The sequence below is a fragment of the Cyprinus carpio genome, chromosome B8 (genome assembly GCF_018340385.1).
Source record: "Cyprinus carpio isolate SPL01 chromosome B8, ASM1834038v1, whole genome shotgun sequence".
NCBI classification, from domain to species: domain Eukaryota; kingdom Metazoa; phylum Chordata; class Actinopteri; order Cypriniformes; family Cyprinidae; genus Cyprinus; species Cyprinus carpio.
The window spans coordinates 13980005-13995854 of NC_056604.1; the positions used below are offsets into that span (position 1 = coordinate 13980005).

General features: G+C 37.6%; 1 protein-coding gene and 1 long non-coding RNA gene across 2 annotated transcripts in view; both read right to left on the minus strand.

Annotated features, from left to right (window-relative positions):
- Positions 1–15850, minus strand: part of LOC109083344 — a 65599-nt gene that overhangs the window by 5870 nt on the left and 43879 nt on the right. The gene's annotated exons all lie outside the window — the stretch shown is intronic.
- On the minus strand, positions 13682–15212 carry cebpb (CCAAT enhancer binding protein beta). Its single transcript, XM_019098132.2, has one exon. The coding sequence runs from the start codon at positions 14994–14996 to the stop codon at positions 14157–14159; it is 840 nt and encodes a 279-aa protein (XP_018953677.1). The 5' UTR covers positions 14997–15212; the 3' UTR covers positions 13682–14156.

Genomic DNA, 15850 nt, shown 5'->3' on the forward strand with positions numbered 1-15850 from the left:
GATGCCATAAATATGCTTCCATCTGTACACAGTATACGGGACCCTGTGCCGGGTATGAGCAGGTTTCAGTTGTACTAATGACGCTCTCTCTGACGCTGGTGTACTGAGGCGACACGTTTGTGGTTGTTTTAACCTGTTTTTACTATACTGGTTTGTGTCGGTTTTTACTGGTCACTTTGTCTCTTCATGTGCTTACACAGACACTTGGAATGTATCAATTAGAGGTGATTTATGTCACATCTGCCAAGCTGTTCATCCCATTTCCTGTGACATAACCTATATGTAACATTATAATATGTCCTTCCCTCTTTCAACTGTTAACTTGTTTTTAGTGTCACTCATTTATCCCTATCTGTCTCAGCTGTTTGGGATCACGTTTCGGGGAGCGTGGAGCAGTTTATTAACAGTTTTTTATTTCCTTGTTGAAAAGAAATACAGTTTCGCTTGATTTGAGATTCTAAATGTATTTCTGAAAAACATATTTCATCACACATTGCTAAAAACAGTACCATTCTTCAACGCCCACGCATAAAAAAGTGCTGAAATGAAATGTCATAATAAATCGTGTGATAAGACACACACATGCTTACATTACCTATGATCAAAACAGTGCTGCAAATTAAGCATACACTCACTAGGACTGTATTTATATAATGAGCTTGGGTGTAAACCAACAGGAAGCTATATCATTTAGCATAGATGAGAAGTGTCATCTAAGGAATGATTGGTATTGTTCCAGAAAGATCAGCAGATGCTAGAGACTGAAGTGTTTGTAAACTTGTCTGACAGTCTAACTGTGTCCGTATGTGTGTAATCACATTCTATTGTGGGTTAAGCTAACAGCAGAGGTGAGTGTGTTCTCAAGTATGTGTTTGTGTGCACGCATGTGGTTCACACTGTTCGGGAATGAGTGTGTGTGTGAGAGCGAGTCAGGGCACTCCCTAACACTCGTGGTACTTTGACGTAAAACAGACAAGACAGGACAGGTTGATCCAACTACTTGGGAAAAACACTGAGGTGGGCGGGGCTTAGTACAGGAAGTGCACTTAAAAAGACAGCGAACAAGAAAGTCCTGCTGGGGCTCGGGGTCAGTTATAGGTTCAGGAACCAAGCAGCTGTTGCTTATTATTTCTGGCATTTAAGAGTGCTGACAACAAACATAATATCTATGAAACTCTATTGGGTCTGTATATACACAGTGAACTGATTACTTGGATTGGGCAAATGGGAGTTCTGGCAAGTGCATAGTGTGTGTGTTACAACATAAGTGTGGAATGGTATTGGTTTGCTCTCTTTCCTGTATGTACCTCCCTCTGTACTTTCTCCTCCCATTTCCGTTGCTTTTGGAATATTTCCTGGGTGCAAGAGATTTAGGAAACTCCAGAAAGAAAAAAAAAAGAGTGACTCATGTTCTGACTCAGTCCGGATCAGTGTCAAAGCACAGATGTTTAAGAAATGTCTTAATCAGTAAAATGATTCTTTAACACAGTAATAATAATAATAATACATTTTAATAATATTATATATATATATATATATATATATTGTATTTTAATTAAATTACATAGGCTTGTTCTCAGACCTAGTGAGCAAATATCAATAAGACTTGTGCAATTAAAAACTGTTATTTGTGTGTGCTATGTATGTTTATTTTATTAGAATAGCAATATGTTAGCTTAGCATTAATCATGTTAGAATCAAACTCTGTTTTAGCAATTGCAAATTAAGGATCTCATGATTCTTTTCATGTGGCCCACGAAGTTACTACCTATTTTAAGCATACTATGAAATCACACGAGTGTGCAATGTATTTTTATGCTTAATACAGCATCATGCCATTAGCCTTGTAACATACTAATATCTTCTGTTACATTATTTGTGTCACTGTCTATGTAGAGACTAACATGACGTTTAGGATGCTGCCTTAGGGGCTATTAACACGAACACATTTTTTTGTAAAAACGTGAAATGTAGGCCAGCCTGGTGGAATAGAAAGGTAAGGTCTAGAAACATTTTTTTTTTTAAAGGTTCAATTGTTTGTGTTTATGTGCAAGCACAACAGTCAAACACATCCATCTGACTCATGTTGGGAACACAAAAACATGAGACTCGGAGCAGTGGAACTGAAAAAAACACAAGAGAGATTAATTTATTCAAAGTTTAACTACTTTGAACTTAAATGTCACATTTTTAGAATCCTGTGACATGAGTGAGACAGCTAAATATGTACATGCAACAGACACAAGTCTAGTGCATGTTTACATGAAAATATATATAATTACACAAAAACACATTCTGTGTGAACCTCCCCCCAGGGGCCATTCACAAAATGTGCTTTTGCGTTTAAAACTGTAAGACGCAAATTCTAAAGAAGCTTTATGTCTTCTTTTGTTTTGAGTGCTGAATATTTAGAATGAGATGTAATGCAGAAAAATACACAATACATGAATGCAATAGTTAAAAATGTCCATATAAATCATATTTATGCAAACAAATAAATAAAATTAAAAGCATTGTAGTGGAATTCAAAAATGTGTTGTAGATAAAGGCAGTATGTAGTAACCCAGTACTTTTATGACATTTAGGATGCCGCAGTCGATATTGACAGTAGACAACACTACCACACCAATCAAAAACAGCATAAACCTCATAACACCCACATCATACACAAAACAAAAACAATCATAAAGTTTTTGCCATTATGCCTGTAGTAAACCAGCTAAGCCCTCTCTCAGGTTCCATGATTGCACTTGTTTATGCTTAAGTAAATGGAAAAAAAAAATCTGCTGGCCATTGTGTATCTAGGCTCTGCTGGTCTTAGGGCACCCCTCAACCTCACCTTTTCTATTTTAACTTTGCGCATGCACTCCATTACACCTTTAGCAGATCTGCAGATTTTACGTAAACAGCCAAGCTCGGTGCTTCCCCTTCTTTACGTGATCGCAAGCCAAGCTCGGTGCTTCCCCTTCTTTACGACTAGCACTTCCTTCCTCCTGCAAATGCATTTACGCGAGCACACACACACACGCTCTCTGACTTGCGCAAAAAGCTCTCGATGTAAATGCTGTACGATGACCTGTTTAAAGATCTTCCACAACAAATGTCCTATCGCTCACCACCTTTACATCACAGTCGTCATAGCAACACTTTATGCGATTGACGGGGGGATGTTTTCATACACAGGACATGAAGCAAAAAACAGCATGTTCCCAAGCATAGTACTCTGTGTTTTGCACACTACTCAAAAAAGGCCTGCCGACAATCTTGCAGAAAAACAGTAGCAGTATAAATTATGAATTGTGTATGTATTTGTATATGCTTGATTCCAGCTAAACTTGTCTCCCAAATTTGGTGCAATTTAATGTCTTAAGGGTTGCATGAGGGCCCAGGGCCCTTGAAGTGCCAGGAGCCTTTTGAACAGTTAGATATGGTCAAAGAAACCTAAATACTAGAGTGCTTGGCACAAATAGTGCACATTTAGAAAAAGCTGACAATTGTGGCACCTGACTTGTATTATTAGTTTTCTAATGTTTTCTTAACCAAAACATGCATTTCCTAGTTTGATTAGCAAAACTGTCCCTGTTATTTTAACATACACTCTGGGCAAAAACTGCACAATAGCTTGCCACTGAGGCAGTACCTTTGAAGGGACCCTAAAAATGTCTTATAGGTACATTAGTTCTCTAAGTTACTAAAATGCATCTTTTAGGGCTAGATAAGGTACACAATTGTAACACTAAATGTAAGGTACAATTGTAGCACATTTGCAGCACATAGGAATAAGGGACAGTCTGTCAGTGCTTGTGGGAGGGGCCTGGGCAGTATGACATCATACTGCTCAGAAAAGCAAACCAGCTTGATAATTGAGACTGTTTAGGTTTTTCGGGATTAAAAAAAAAAGGAGTGAATGGATTTTTATCATCGTAGGGTGGTTGTATGCAAACAAAAAGTGAATTTTTCATCCGATATCCCCTTTAAGTGTCTGCCACTATGTGTTGGGGACAAAGATATGCCTAAGGGCCTTCTGGCACCATGATCTGGCCCTCTGGAATGCAACCTGGTCTTTAGTATTTTAGCCAAAAAGGTTCTTGGGTCACTTCTATCAGGGGTTTTTTAGACCACATCTTGTGCGATCACTGTTTTGTGTGTACAAGAGTCTGTTAGCTTTCAGTTGACACTGTTACAATTTCCATTCAGTTGTTTAGCATGACTGCGTGACTAAACTTCTTAGAGAAGATGTGACTCAGCAGATATTCACTCAGGTGCAGCACAGACCATGACAGGGAACCCACAAATGTCCAACACAAAATCATCTTGTGTGTGTGGTTTCCTCCTTCTATGTAATTCATTGAGGGATCTTTCCCAGATTGCATCAGGGTCATCTGTGAGGCACATTAAGAGTTCAAATGGAAATAGGCCGATTGTAATGAACTTTTCTGTTTAACTGTCTCCTTAGTTAGTGTTTACTTGAGTTTGGAGCTTCAGTATCAGCTAACATGTTTAATAACAGTTAGTAAACATTGAAGGTAACTAAGGGACAGATCAAGCATCCAGAAATAAAAATAAAGATCATTCCAGGATGTTTAATCTTAGTCTTTCATTCTGGCCCATGATAAGTTACTCTACTTTAAATAACTACACAAAATGCTTTAATATTAGCACAACGTATTGCTCTGTATGCATAGCAAAGCGGTTTATGTGCAATAGAGTCCTGTCAACTTTGAAGAATATTCTTCTAGCTAATTTCTGAGTCATGTGTCTGGCTGTAAAGGGTGTGTCTTGAGTTTCAGGAGTGTTCAGTAGGGCAGAGACCAGTGTATTTGTGGGATCTTTCATTTAAATTCTTTGACTGAGCTATTAGTCTTTGACTGTTGTATTAGTCTTTCCTCCTTACAGACAAAGGGAGATTAAACGTAAGTAATCCCAGGGATTTCGTGCTCACATTTTTAAACGTTACATCTCCTCAACGCACTGCATCATAAAACACAATACTGCTTAGCACTGCAGGAAGTTTTAGAGTCTATCCGGGGTCAGAGACAGAGATAACCCAAAGTCAAGGCCTGACGCTATGTGTGTAATCATTATTTGGGTTTTAAAAGTTCAAATGCATACATGAGATTGTAAAAAGGGAGGGCTCTTCATTATCCAAGAGCTTAACAAGCCAATATGTCACCAATTGTGTCTTCAGTGGTCTTTATCCAAAGTCCAATCAAATATTTGTGAAGTCTCTCATTACTGACCAACATATCAACAACTTGTTTCTAATTATGTGAACATAAATTTACACTCAACAAATATTTAGGCCTAAATTTAAGATTGATTTATTTTAATTGCATATAAAATTTCCATCCATTTGGATTACACAGTTTTGACCAGCTAAGCTCATGTGACATATTTGTTAGTCATACATAAATGAAACGGGTGAGATTTCTGTAATAGATGATAACCTGGTTTATATATTTATCATCAATCAATCCAATTTGTTTGAATGTCATATATTTAAATAACTGAATATCGCTTGTTCCACACAAATTTTTGAACCATGCTCATGCTTTGTAACTAAATTAAAGTAATTGTGCTCACATTGAACAGACGTAAGCATTTTTTAAAAATATGATTATTTAAATAAAACCAAATAGATGTTAAAACTGTACGGATTGATATTTTATATGCAATAAATCTTAAATATAGGTCAAAATATCTATTTTTGATTGCATTTGTTGAAATAAAGAAGCTTAAAAGACATGTTTTTTTTTTTTTTTGCATCCATGAGACTTCTTGCAGTGTTGCTATGCAGTTGCTAAGCCCACTTCCAAGTCTCTATTCTGGTTGTAAAATATGGATCAGATCTCTCCTTCATTTTCCTAGCTTTTTTATCGTCTGCAGGTGAAAACTAGAAGTCCCCTTCAAAAAGTTCTAGCACTCCTTACTTCAACAAGCTGCATGGTTTTATGTTGTGTGGAACTGAGTTGCACAACAGTTGATTAGTTAGATTTACTGCCCTAAGTATGAGCAAAAATAATAGTGAACATTTTTAATATCGGTGCATTGGTCAGTTAAGGCACACAGCGACCTTTCCCACGTTATCAAAAGCTTTCGTCAGTTAAATTCTGACTTGCATGTTTTTTTTTCCTGTGCTCTTGCTCTCTGCATTTTTGCGTTGTCTTGTTCACGTTATCTCTGCAGGAAGGAAGAGATCCAATGTAGTGATGTGGGTTGAGTGCCATGGTGTGTTTGTGAGACAGTTAAGATTCCATCACGTGAGTTTAAGAGGGGTTATTCATACGTATGTGCACACGCGCGACCAATATCACTATCCTCTGAACCTGACTGTGGCCTATTTTGAACCACCCGCACTGATTGCCTATCTCAAGCGTAGAGGTGAGGAGAGCAGATGCAACCTTCACGCTGGAGCCCCTCGCATGCTCTGCGATAGAGAGATGGCAGATGGAAATAAGCATTTGTGAAGAAGATACAGTGACATCATCAGTGCAAGGAACCGATCTCTTCAGAAATACTGAGTCGTTTTGGGCTACTGGGACAACAGATAGTCTGAGGCCTCAAGCAAAAAATAGATCAAAGGCATGATGGTCTTACGAATGCTTTATGTGATTTAGTCTCAAACTATTTCAAATCATGTGCATCCAAGTGATTGGATATGATTTAAAAATATTGCTTGTTAAGGCAAATGTCTGTACAATTGCTCATATTTAGTATTAGTCCTGTAATAATCCCGATTGTGCTATGAACATGAATTATACCTCAAATCTTGTTGCTTGCTTAGAAGAGGAGTGCTATTACTTTTTAAGGGATCAGATTTATGGACAATGAATTTATTTAATATAGGAATATGGTGAAATACTATTACAATTTAAAACAGCGGTTTTGTATTTTAATATTACTGTGAATTTTCAGCATCTTTCCAGTCTTTAGTGTCAAATGATCCTTCAGAAATCCTTCTAATATGCTGATTTGGTGTTTAAGAAACATTTCTTATTATTATCAATTAAAGACAGTTGTGCGGCTTGATATTTTTGTGGAAACAATGAATTAATCAGGATTCTTTGATGAAAAGAAAGTTTGAAAAAACTATTTATTTCAAATAGAAATATTTTCTTACAATGTACTTACTGGCTCCAAACATTTGAACAGTATATTGTTCATTGAAGACGACACCCAAGTAATATCTCGGGACGTGAATGTCACACGGATTTATAGGTGGGCTGTTTCAACTATGCAAACACCTATCAACCATATAACAGTGCACTAAAAACCACCCACAGCACCCTCTAATCTTGGCAACTGTGAAAATCTAGTTTCATTTGCTGTAGATTTCTATGGATTTTGCAATGTGCTTCTCTGAATAAAGAAACCAAAACTATAACTAGTCATTTGTGCATTCAAGCTTATATTTCACACACTCTGTCTTGCTGTCACATTTGTTACAGGCGGGTGATTGTCTCGTTTGTGATTGATATTTAAGAATAAGATCAATTTCCAAGATTATCTTTGAACACCCAAACATGTAACAAAAGAGTGACTGTGCATGATAAATGTAATGTTCTTTTTTTCTTTTCTTTTTTTTTATGGTGCTAGTTGCCCTGCCTGGACAACAGGACCGATGCTTAATGGGATAGTTCAACCAAAAAATAAAATTCTGTCATCATTTACCCAGATGTCTTCATATATTCATGTAGTTTTAAGCAAAATATATTTTGCATATGTTTTGTTGTCCAAAAACTGTAATTAAATAGGGAACAATGTGTTGTTGACCCCATCGACTGCCACCGTATGGACAAAAACAGCTAAAATATTGTGCTCTACAGAAGAAAGTAAGTCATATAGGTTTTGAAGACATGAGAAAGAGCATGATTTTTGGATGAACTATCCCTTTAATTGTAAAAAAGTTAGTGGAAGCATGGTTATAAAAACTTTAAAAAGTCTAATTCCGATATTAGTGTACAGGACTAGTTTTATGGCATGTTAAAGATGATTAAAGTGGGTAATTATAACGCCTCAAAATGGCTATAGTGATGGTCAGAGTGGCCTGATTACTGTTCTGTTCTATTCTGTTGTTTTGCAACAACAGGAAGGCTGTCGATTACTCAACGCTGTCCTGCATGATGCGAGCGGTACGACCCAATGTCGTGGCGGTCGTCGTGAACCACTGCGCAAGCGTCAAAACGCAGAATAGCAGAAGTGCAACAGTGTCGAAATCTGGGCCAGTGTCCTGCTGGGTCATGGCTCCACCTCTTACGGCCATTGTGGACGCATGAGTTCCCGGCAGCCGTGCCGCAAGGACCCCCGGATGTTCACCGCCAGCGTCATACACTCGAGCCCAGGAGAAACAGAAGAATGGTCACAAAAAAGACTAGAAACGGGGAAGTGGTGGATGAATGAAAGGTTTTGCCATTGGTACATCACAGCACTTTCAAACTGCTGACCTCATCCCCATCCGCAAACCCACTTTGCTACTCCAAGTAGACCACAACGATTCTATATAGTCACCTTGTATTTTTCCGTTTCATAAACACTTTGGAGGAGTAAATGATATAATTGGAGTCTTAATAAGCCTCATTCGATTGCAGGTTCAAGTCATACAGGCCACATCTTGGTTCTGTTTTCACTGTCTTCCTGTACTTTCTTGTAGCTTCTGCAATATAGTGTGCACACAAAATAAATTAATAAAAGATTTATATTCCTCTCATCAACAGTGTGTTGACCTGAAGTCTTTTGACCATTTTTCAATCAAAAATAAGTCCTTTTCTAGTTTCACTCATGACAGACTAAGCAACACCATCTTAAAAGTTGACGTTAACCACTTGAGAAGGTGTCAGAAACTCATTGATTATTAATGTGTCTGCCAGGGACTGTTCACCTTTGATATGTTGGCCTTGTTTGTTCCGACAAGTGTTGTTAATATTTAACCATAGTATTTTTTATATTGGGACAGTATCAGCTGGCTTTTCGAGAGGGTGGAGAGCTTTTAAAGAGGACTGAGAAGTTTGTTTTACAATGAGGACCAACTGAGAGAAATTATTTTCTTTTAAAATGTGTTTTCAAGGAAAAGGTCATTTAAGGGAAGTGAGAGGACAACCACATGCTAAAAATATGCAGAAGAAAGCTTGAGTGTGTTTTTGATTTAACCGAAAACATTTAATTTAGGTATGATTAGGGTTTCACGGCAGAAGTGTAGAGTGTTTCTAAAGAAGCAGATATTAACCAAGACAATAGCTGGAGGCCATATGAGCAGTCTTTAATTGTTTCTAGATAAGATGCGCAAGCATTTGAGATGAGTGTTTGACAATCCAGTGTAGGCTGGATCGTATTAGTATCAGCAGGTCCGCCGGCAGCATGACGCAGCTATTCATTTACTGAAAGACGTAACACTATTGTCGGTAAAATCCTGCCTGGAAGTGGGAGGGGCATTGCTCTCTAGTAAAAGGGGAAAAGAAACTTGTAATCCTGATGTTGGAAACCCCTATGTTAGCAATCAGAGGTCCTCAAGAGACTAGGACACAAACTAAATAAACAAAGCGAACTGGAACCAAAGCAGTAGGCTACGTCTAAAAGTTAGTGAAAATAAGCCCAAACAATCAATATAAACAAAATAAAAATACGCGCAAAGTAAACAAAAATAAGCCAAAACAAATTTAACTGAAAAAAGAATAAGCATAAAATAAGTGACTTGCGTCACCAAAGTTAGCGAAAACATACAACCCCTTTGTTCTGGACAGAATAAGCAAAATATGCGTAAAATAACCAAACTTGCTTCAGGACAAGGTGATTGAAAATAAGCAAGCCCCTTTTATTTTTCTGCACATAAGAGTTCCGAAAACACAGTAAAAAACTTTAATTACTGTAAGAAATTAATTATTCATGGAATTAATGTTGTATTGGACTGCCAAAGTGTGTATTCTTATGGGTGTCCCCTGCCTTAAGGAAAAAGGATAATGCTCATTGGTCTTTTCTGTATGATGACATATATGCAATGATGTGTACATGAATCACTGTTATAGACACTGTATGATGAAACTGTACTTAACATACACTGAAAAAAAAAACCCAAGTAAAATTTACTTTAAAATTTACTGTTTTGCAAGTTTTTGCATGCATATTTTTTAAGTTAAATCTAAGTACGGAATTAAGTAAAATCTACTTATAAGTTATTTAAAATTAACAAAGGAAATAAGTCAATTCGACATGGTCAGTTAGAGTTAAATGAGTAATTTCTACTTAATTATTTTAAGTTTATCCTGCAATACCAAAGTACATTTCACTAAGTGACAGTTTGTAAACTTTACTCAAACAACATAGCACTGAAAAATAATGCCATTAACATGTGGTTCACTTACAAACATGTAAGCAAGTAGACAATTCCTTTAAAAGTAACATGTTGACTCATTGTAGCCTAGTATTAACTAAATGAACACAGAGACCTCAATACTTGCCACATGATACACAATGATGGTAACAATCAATGAACATTGTTTGAGTATGAATAGGTCATATTGAATAGAAAATGAACTCTAGATGACACAGAACATCAAGTTACTAAACCTAACAACAAAAGCAACCATAAAACAGTGTAAATACATCTCGAAAACAGCCAAAAATGTTACCTTATTAATTAATCTTGCCCAAGTGCATGATGGGAACAACAGGATCATGACTTTTACTTAAACAATCATTGTAAATTTAACAAACAATTCCAAATAAAATATACTTATAAGTTCAAACTTTAAATTCTACAAGCTTTAATTAAATACTAATATTGAATTTACTTTCTTTCAAATTCTTGCCTGTACTAAATTATTTAATGTAGAAATTATATTTGTTTTTCTGTATTTTTTTACTTCACCACAAAATCATTTTTATCAGTTTATGTAGCTAGATTTGAAATTCTAAAAATTGTACAGCCATTTGCTATGACATCAGGGCCACTATGTCCTGGGCAACACTCAAAATTGTTGGGCTAATGTAATTTCATGTCAAATCTGTGCTTTAATTGTATAAATATTGTTGGGATTAGTATTCAAACAGACCTACATGTGTTGTTGCTTAAATTTACAGGGCTAGGGGGAAAAAAAGTATAATATGATGGCCTTGCCTATGTGATTTTTGTCTTTTAAAGTAGGACTCATTCACATTTTTGACAAATTCTAAAATTATGTAATAGTTTGAAATGCATAATGTAATTCTCAGGCATTAAGTATTATTATTTGTTTGCTAACCTTTGCTTAGTCTGGCATTAAGAAAACTTCTCAAGAAAAGTAAAGAAATCTCATTCAATAGATTGAAAAGGTATATGGCGTTTTGTTAGTTCTTGGTTCTTCAAAATATTCAGATGTAGACGGAGTCTGTGTTGGACTAAAACAGTTGTATTACAGAGAGTAGGTTATCTAAGGCAGCCGTACGTTACACACACAAGCACACTTGCATGCACAGATGGAGAAGGAAGTTGGAAGAGTTGAGCAACTAAGATCCTCCTGCACTAGGACGACGTTGTGAAATACACTGTTCTAAACAACACCCTTTTCCTCGTTTACCATCAGCTTCACATTGTTCTATAGGTTCCCTTTCAAACATCAAACAAAATGTCAAAATAAACTTAAGAAAAGTGTCAGTGTGGTGCAATCATCATGCAGGTATTTAATTATGAAAGACAAGTTAAATAAACACATAGTAAAAGATGTGTTCGTGGTGTAAGAAATGAACACATAACTGACCGCAGTTCACACAGAAGAGGAAGATTTATTCTATAAGTTTAGATGCTGTTAATTGAATTACCCAGCAATAAATTATTTTAAGCCCTCTCTCACTCTCTCTCTCTCTTACACACACACACACTCTCTCTCACTCTCCCACCTTCTATTGTCATGATGATGAACTGGTCCTTGTCTACTGACTGACAGGTCATTCAACCTGTCCATCAGGTTTCATTTCCTCACGCAGGACTCAAGCAGGAACGGTCACACCTCAACAGTTCAGTTTCCCCAATAATTATCTAAAAAAAATTGATTTAGCATGTACTCTGGTGTGGAAAAACGTAAAATCATGATTTCTAGGTATGATGAGTTGACTGATGCAGATGTTTTTTAATTAAATCAAGTCTACCTTGGCTATACTTTTAAAATATATTTTACAAACTCACTCTCTCTCTCTTTATCTCTCTCACTCTCTCTCTCTCACACACACATACACATTTTTTTTTTGAAGGTGAATAGGGTTAAAAAAAACGAACAGTTATCGCCTTACCTAGCTGATTGATTATATTGATAATTACAAACATTTGTGTACTACAAGCTTTCTAAAATGTTTAAGGTTTAAATATGCAAATGAGTCATTATTTAATGAAATATACACTAATTTGCATCTAAACACTGGATGAAGTCGGTTTCAAAATTCTTGTTTAATTTTTTTGACATATTAGAGTCAAAAGTTTTTACAGGGGGAATTTTGGGTATCTCATTTTTTTCACTCCATAATTCAGAAAATGCTTAGAATGGACAGAAAACACTATTTTCACAATTTTGGGGGGAATAAAATGTTGTATATAATCAAGCAAATTAAATATGAACAAATCCCTCTGTAAAAACATTCAGGATATAGACAGGAATAAAAATGTAAAGATATAGATATAATAAAAATGTAAAGATATAGATATAATAAAAATGTAAAGTTTGATGTGTGTAAGTGCTACTGAACTGGAGATGTATGGCTCAGTGTAGGAGAAAAAACTCATTTAGAGAAAATGGCCTTTAAGTATTGTAATCGATATCTGTTGACACAAATAGATAAAGTGCTATAAAAGAAACACTTAACAGTGTCTTTTGGATGTTTTCTTTCCACTAGTCTGAAAAAACACTTTATGAAAATCCAAAAATCCAAAAAGCCCAAAATCTCAAACTTGACAGGTGCATGAAAAAACAGTGTTTTTGCCTGTAGTGTCTCCCCTTAATAGAAAGAGTTTTGCGTGATGTAGTGTGTAGTAGCCTTCCCAGTGTATTATTTTATCCCAGATATATTTACTTAACTTCATCTGTGGTTTGGACACATCTAAAAACAATATTCTTAATGTATTAATTTTAATAAATAACTGAATTCCATTTAAATGAGTTTGTATATTGACTAAACCGACCTCATACTGATCATTCATAATTTCCCTTATCTAAATCAAATCTAACCATATGAGTGCTCGCACGTCCCATCCGTATTTCATGTCCATGTTTAATATTTGGTTTAATCTCACTGTGACATACATTCTGTTGAGTAAACTAAGTGTTTGTGTGTTTTGAGAGGGCTAGAAAGTTCAGTGCTTATCTAGCCTTGGACCGGAGTCTTTAACGGACCGCTGAACTCTTTGGATTGTGGACCCTGGCTGTGTATTTTAGATAACTGTACCTCTGTACCGTGGTGACTCATGAACACAGATTTCAAAAGATCTCAGAAATTCCAGTCACGAAACAGGAGATTTCTATCAAGTAACTGTGAATGATTAATATGTCTTGATGTGTATAAAGTTTGACATGTATATGCACTTTTAAAAAGAATCCAGCTAAAGTGAAACCAGGAGTATTCACTGCATAATGGAAACTGAATCTCGGCAGCTGTTTGTGAATGGGTGGGTGTGTACTAATGTTTTTGACAGCAGTAATAAAATGTGGTCAGACACACAGGATTTCAGTACAGTAAAAATCATTTAATTCAATAAAATAGTATATAGCAGTAGACCAGTTGTACCTTTATCATTTTTATAAGACTACTTCACTGCGTTTCCAATACTGTTACAATGAGTTGCATCATACCTCTGCAGTACAGTACAACTCTTCCCATGACAACCACTGCCCCAGATATGGCGAAAGGAATTTAAATAACAGAATATTAAACAGTAGATATCTCACTTTAAAACCCGTACAAAAATACTTTACAGACGAAATACATGACAGGGTTTCCAGATTACCAGAGCTATGCCGAGCACACGGTGGGATATTGCGCAATCCAGGCGCACAGTCCACTACTGTTTTTTTTCTCGGTTGTAAACGCGTCGAACGAGCGATAGATCGCCCGTTTTTAAACGAATCACAGAAAACTTTTGTTGTAAATTCTGCACTCTTGAAAGTCACTGACAGTCACTATGCACCGCGGGAGTCCCGTCAGCACTGGCCGGTGGCGGAGAGCAGGTTGCGCAGCGTCGCCAGCTCACGCGACAGCTGCTCCACGCGCTTCTGTAACCGGTCGTTCTCGGCGGCGAGCTCCAGCACTTTGTGCTGCGTCTCCATGTTGCGCATTTTGGCTTTGTCTCTGCTTTTACGGACGGCGAGATTGTTCCTCTCGCGCCGCTGTCTGTACTCCTCGCTGTCCTTCTCCAGCCTCTTCTTCCCTTTGCCGCCGCCAGAGGCCATCTTGCCGCCAGACTGAGGTGATCTTCCCTTACCTGGCGGCGCAGGTGTACCTGGCGGACTCGAGCAGGAGGAGGACGCGGTGGAAATGTTACCCAGGCTGCCGCTAGGAGCGTTCTGGTACTGCAGATACGAGCGCATGTCAAAGCCCCCGGAACCATCCATTGGCGGCTCTTCGTGTCGCCAGTTAGTTTTGGCAAAGCTGCCCAGAAAGTCTGGGCTGAACACGGCGTCTATGCGCGTCTCCTGGAGCTCCGGATACGTCAGCTGGTTCGACTCCCGCTCTGTCAGCGAGATGTAGTTCTTGTAGCTCTGTAACGCTGCTCTCTTGCTCTTGTTCTCCTCGGAGAGAAAGTCGCTGTAGATTCCCAGTGCGCGGTGCCGGGCTTCGTCTTGGCTGGCCAGATGCTGGTATTGGGGTGAGTCCAAATAGATGCTGAAGTCTATGGCTTTCTCGTGCTCAGAAATGTCATGAAGCTTCGTCATGGAGCCGTTCGTAGGCTGCTTGCAAATGCCGTCGCTGACCGGACTGCTGCTGGCGTTAGTGCTGTGGAAAGCGAGGTAGTCCCCCTCGTAAAAACCGGCCACTTCCATGGATCTTAACACCCGCCGGATTGCGGCAGGACGGAGATCAGGGTCTCGCCTTCCCCTGACAACTTCGCAAGTGTCACCGACGGCAGGTCAAAACTCACGCGAAAATTCGAGTGTCTTCCGTCGGCAGAAATAACTAGATGACTTTTGTCTAGTAATGTAGGTGATAGGTTGCTTGCCCAGCGCTTGCTGGAGAGCTCGAGTCAGTTCCCATGGCTCGGAAAGGGGTGTTTATAGGGGTGTGAGAGGGGGCGGCGATTCTCTGTTTGGTGTGACGCGTTTTTCTGGTTTTGACCGCAGACACACTTTTCGAACTCAAAACTGGGTACTGTGAACACACAAATGAATAACAATAGAAAATAAACATAAACATGATACATAAACAAATACGAATGTGCTGACTTTAGGCTTTGCTAAGGAACACCTGCTTAACCGTCTACCAAAAGATTTTGAACAAACATAGATTCAGAATGAGATTTATTGGCAAGTATGTTTTTACTTTTAAGGACTTTGTCTCGGTGAAGCTTCAGGTGAAAAAAAAAAAAAAACACCAGTTAAAAAAGAATATACACATGCATAACAGTATGTACACACACACACACACACACACACACACACACACAAATATGCTTTTTATGTACACAACAGACATAAGATCCGCTGAAGTTATGCAATATTGATTTGTATTTATTTTATTAGTTTTTTATGTGCTCTACATAACTCTATACAGACAGAACTCTACACAACTTTTATAGTAAACTAATAAAATAAAGAGGATACAGCTTCAGGTTTTCGGAGAAGCGGTCAGTTACCATGGACAACAGTCATTATTTATTAATATTTGTAATTTGACTATA

Coding starts and splice junctions, on each gene's coding strand:
- cebpb (XM_019098132.2), bottom strand. CDS start 14,996: ATGGAAGTGGCCGGTTTTTACGAGGGGGACTACCTCGCTTTCCACAGC.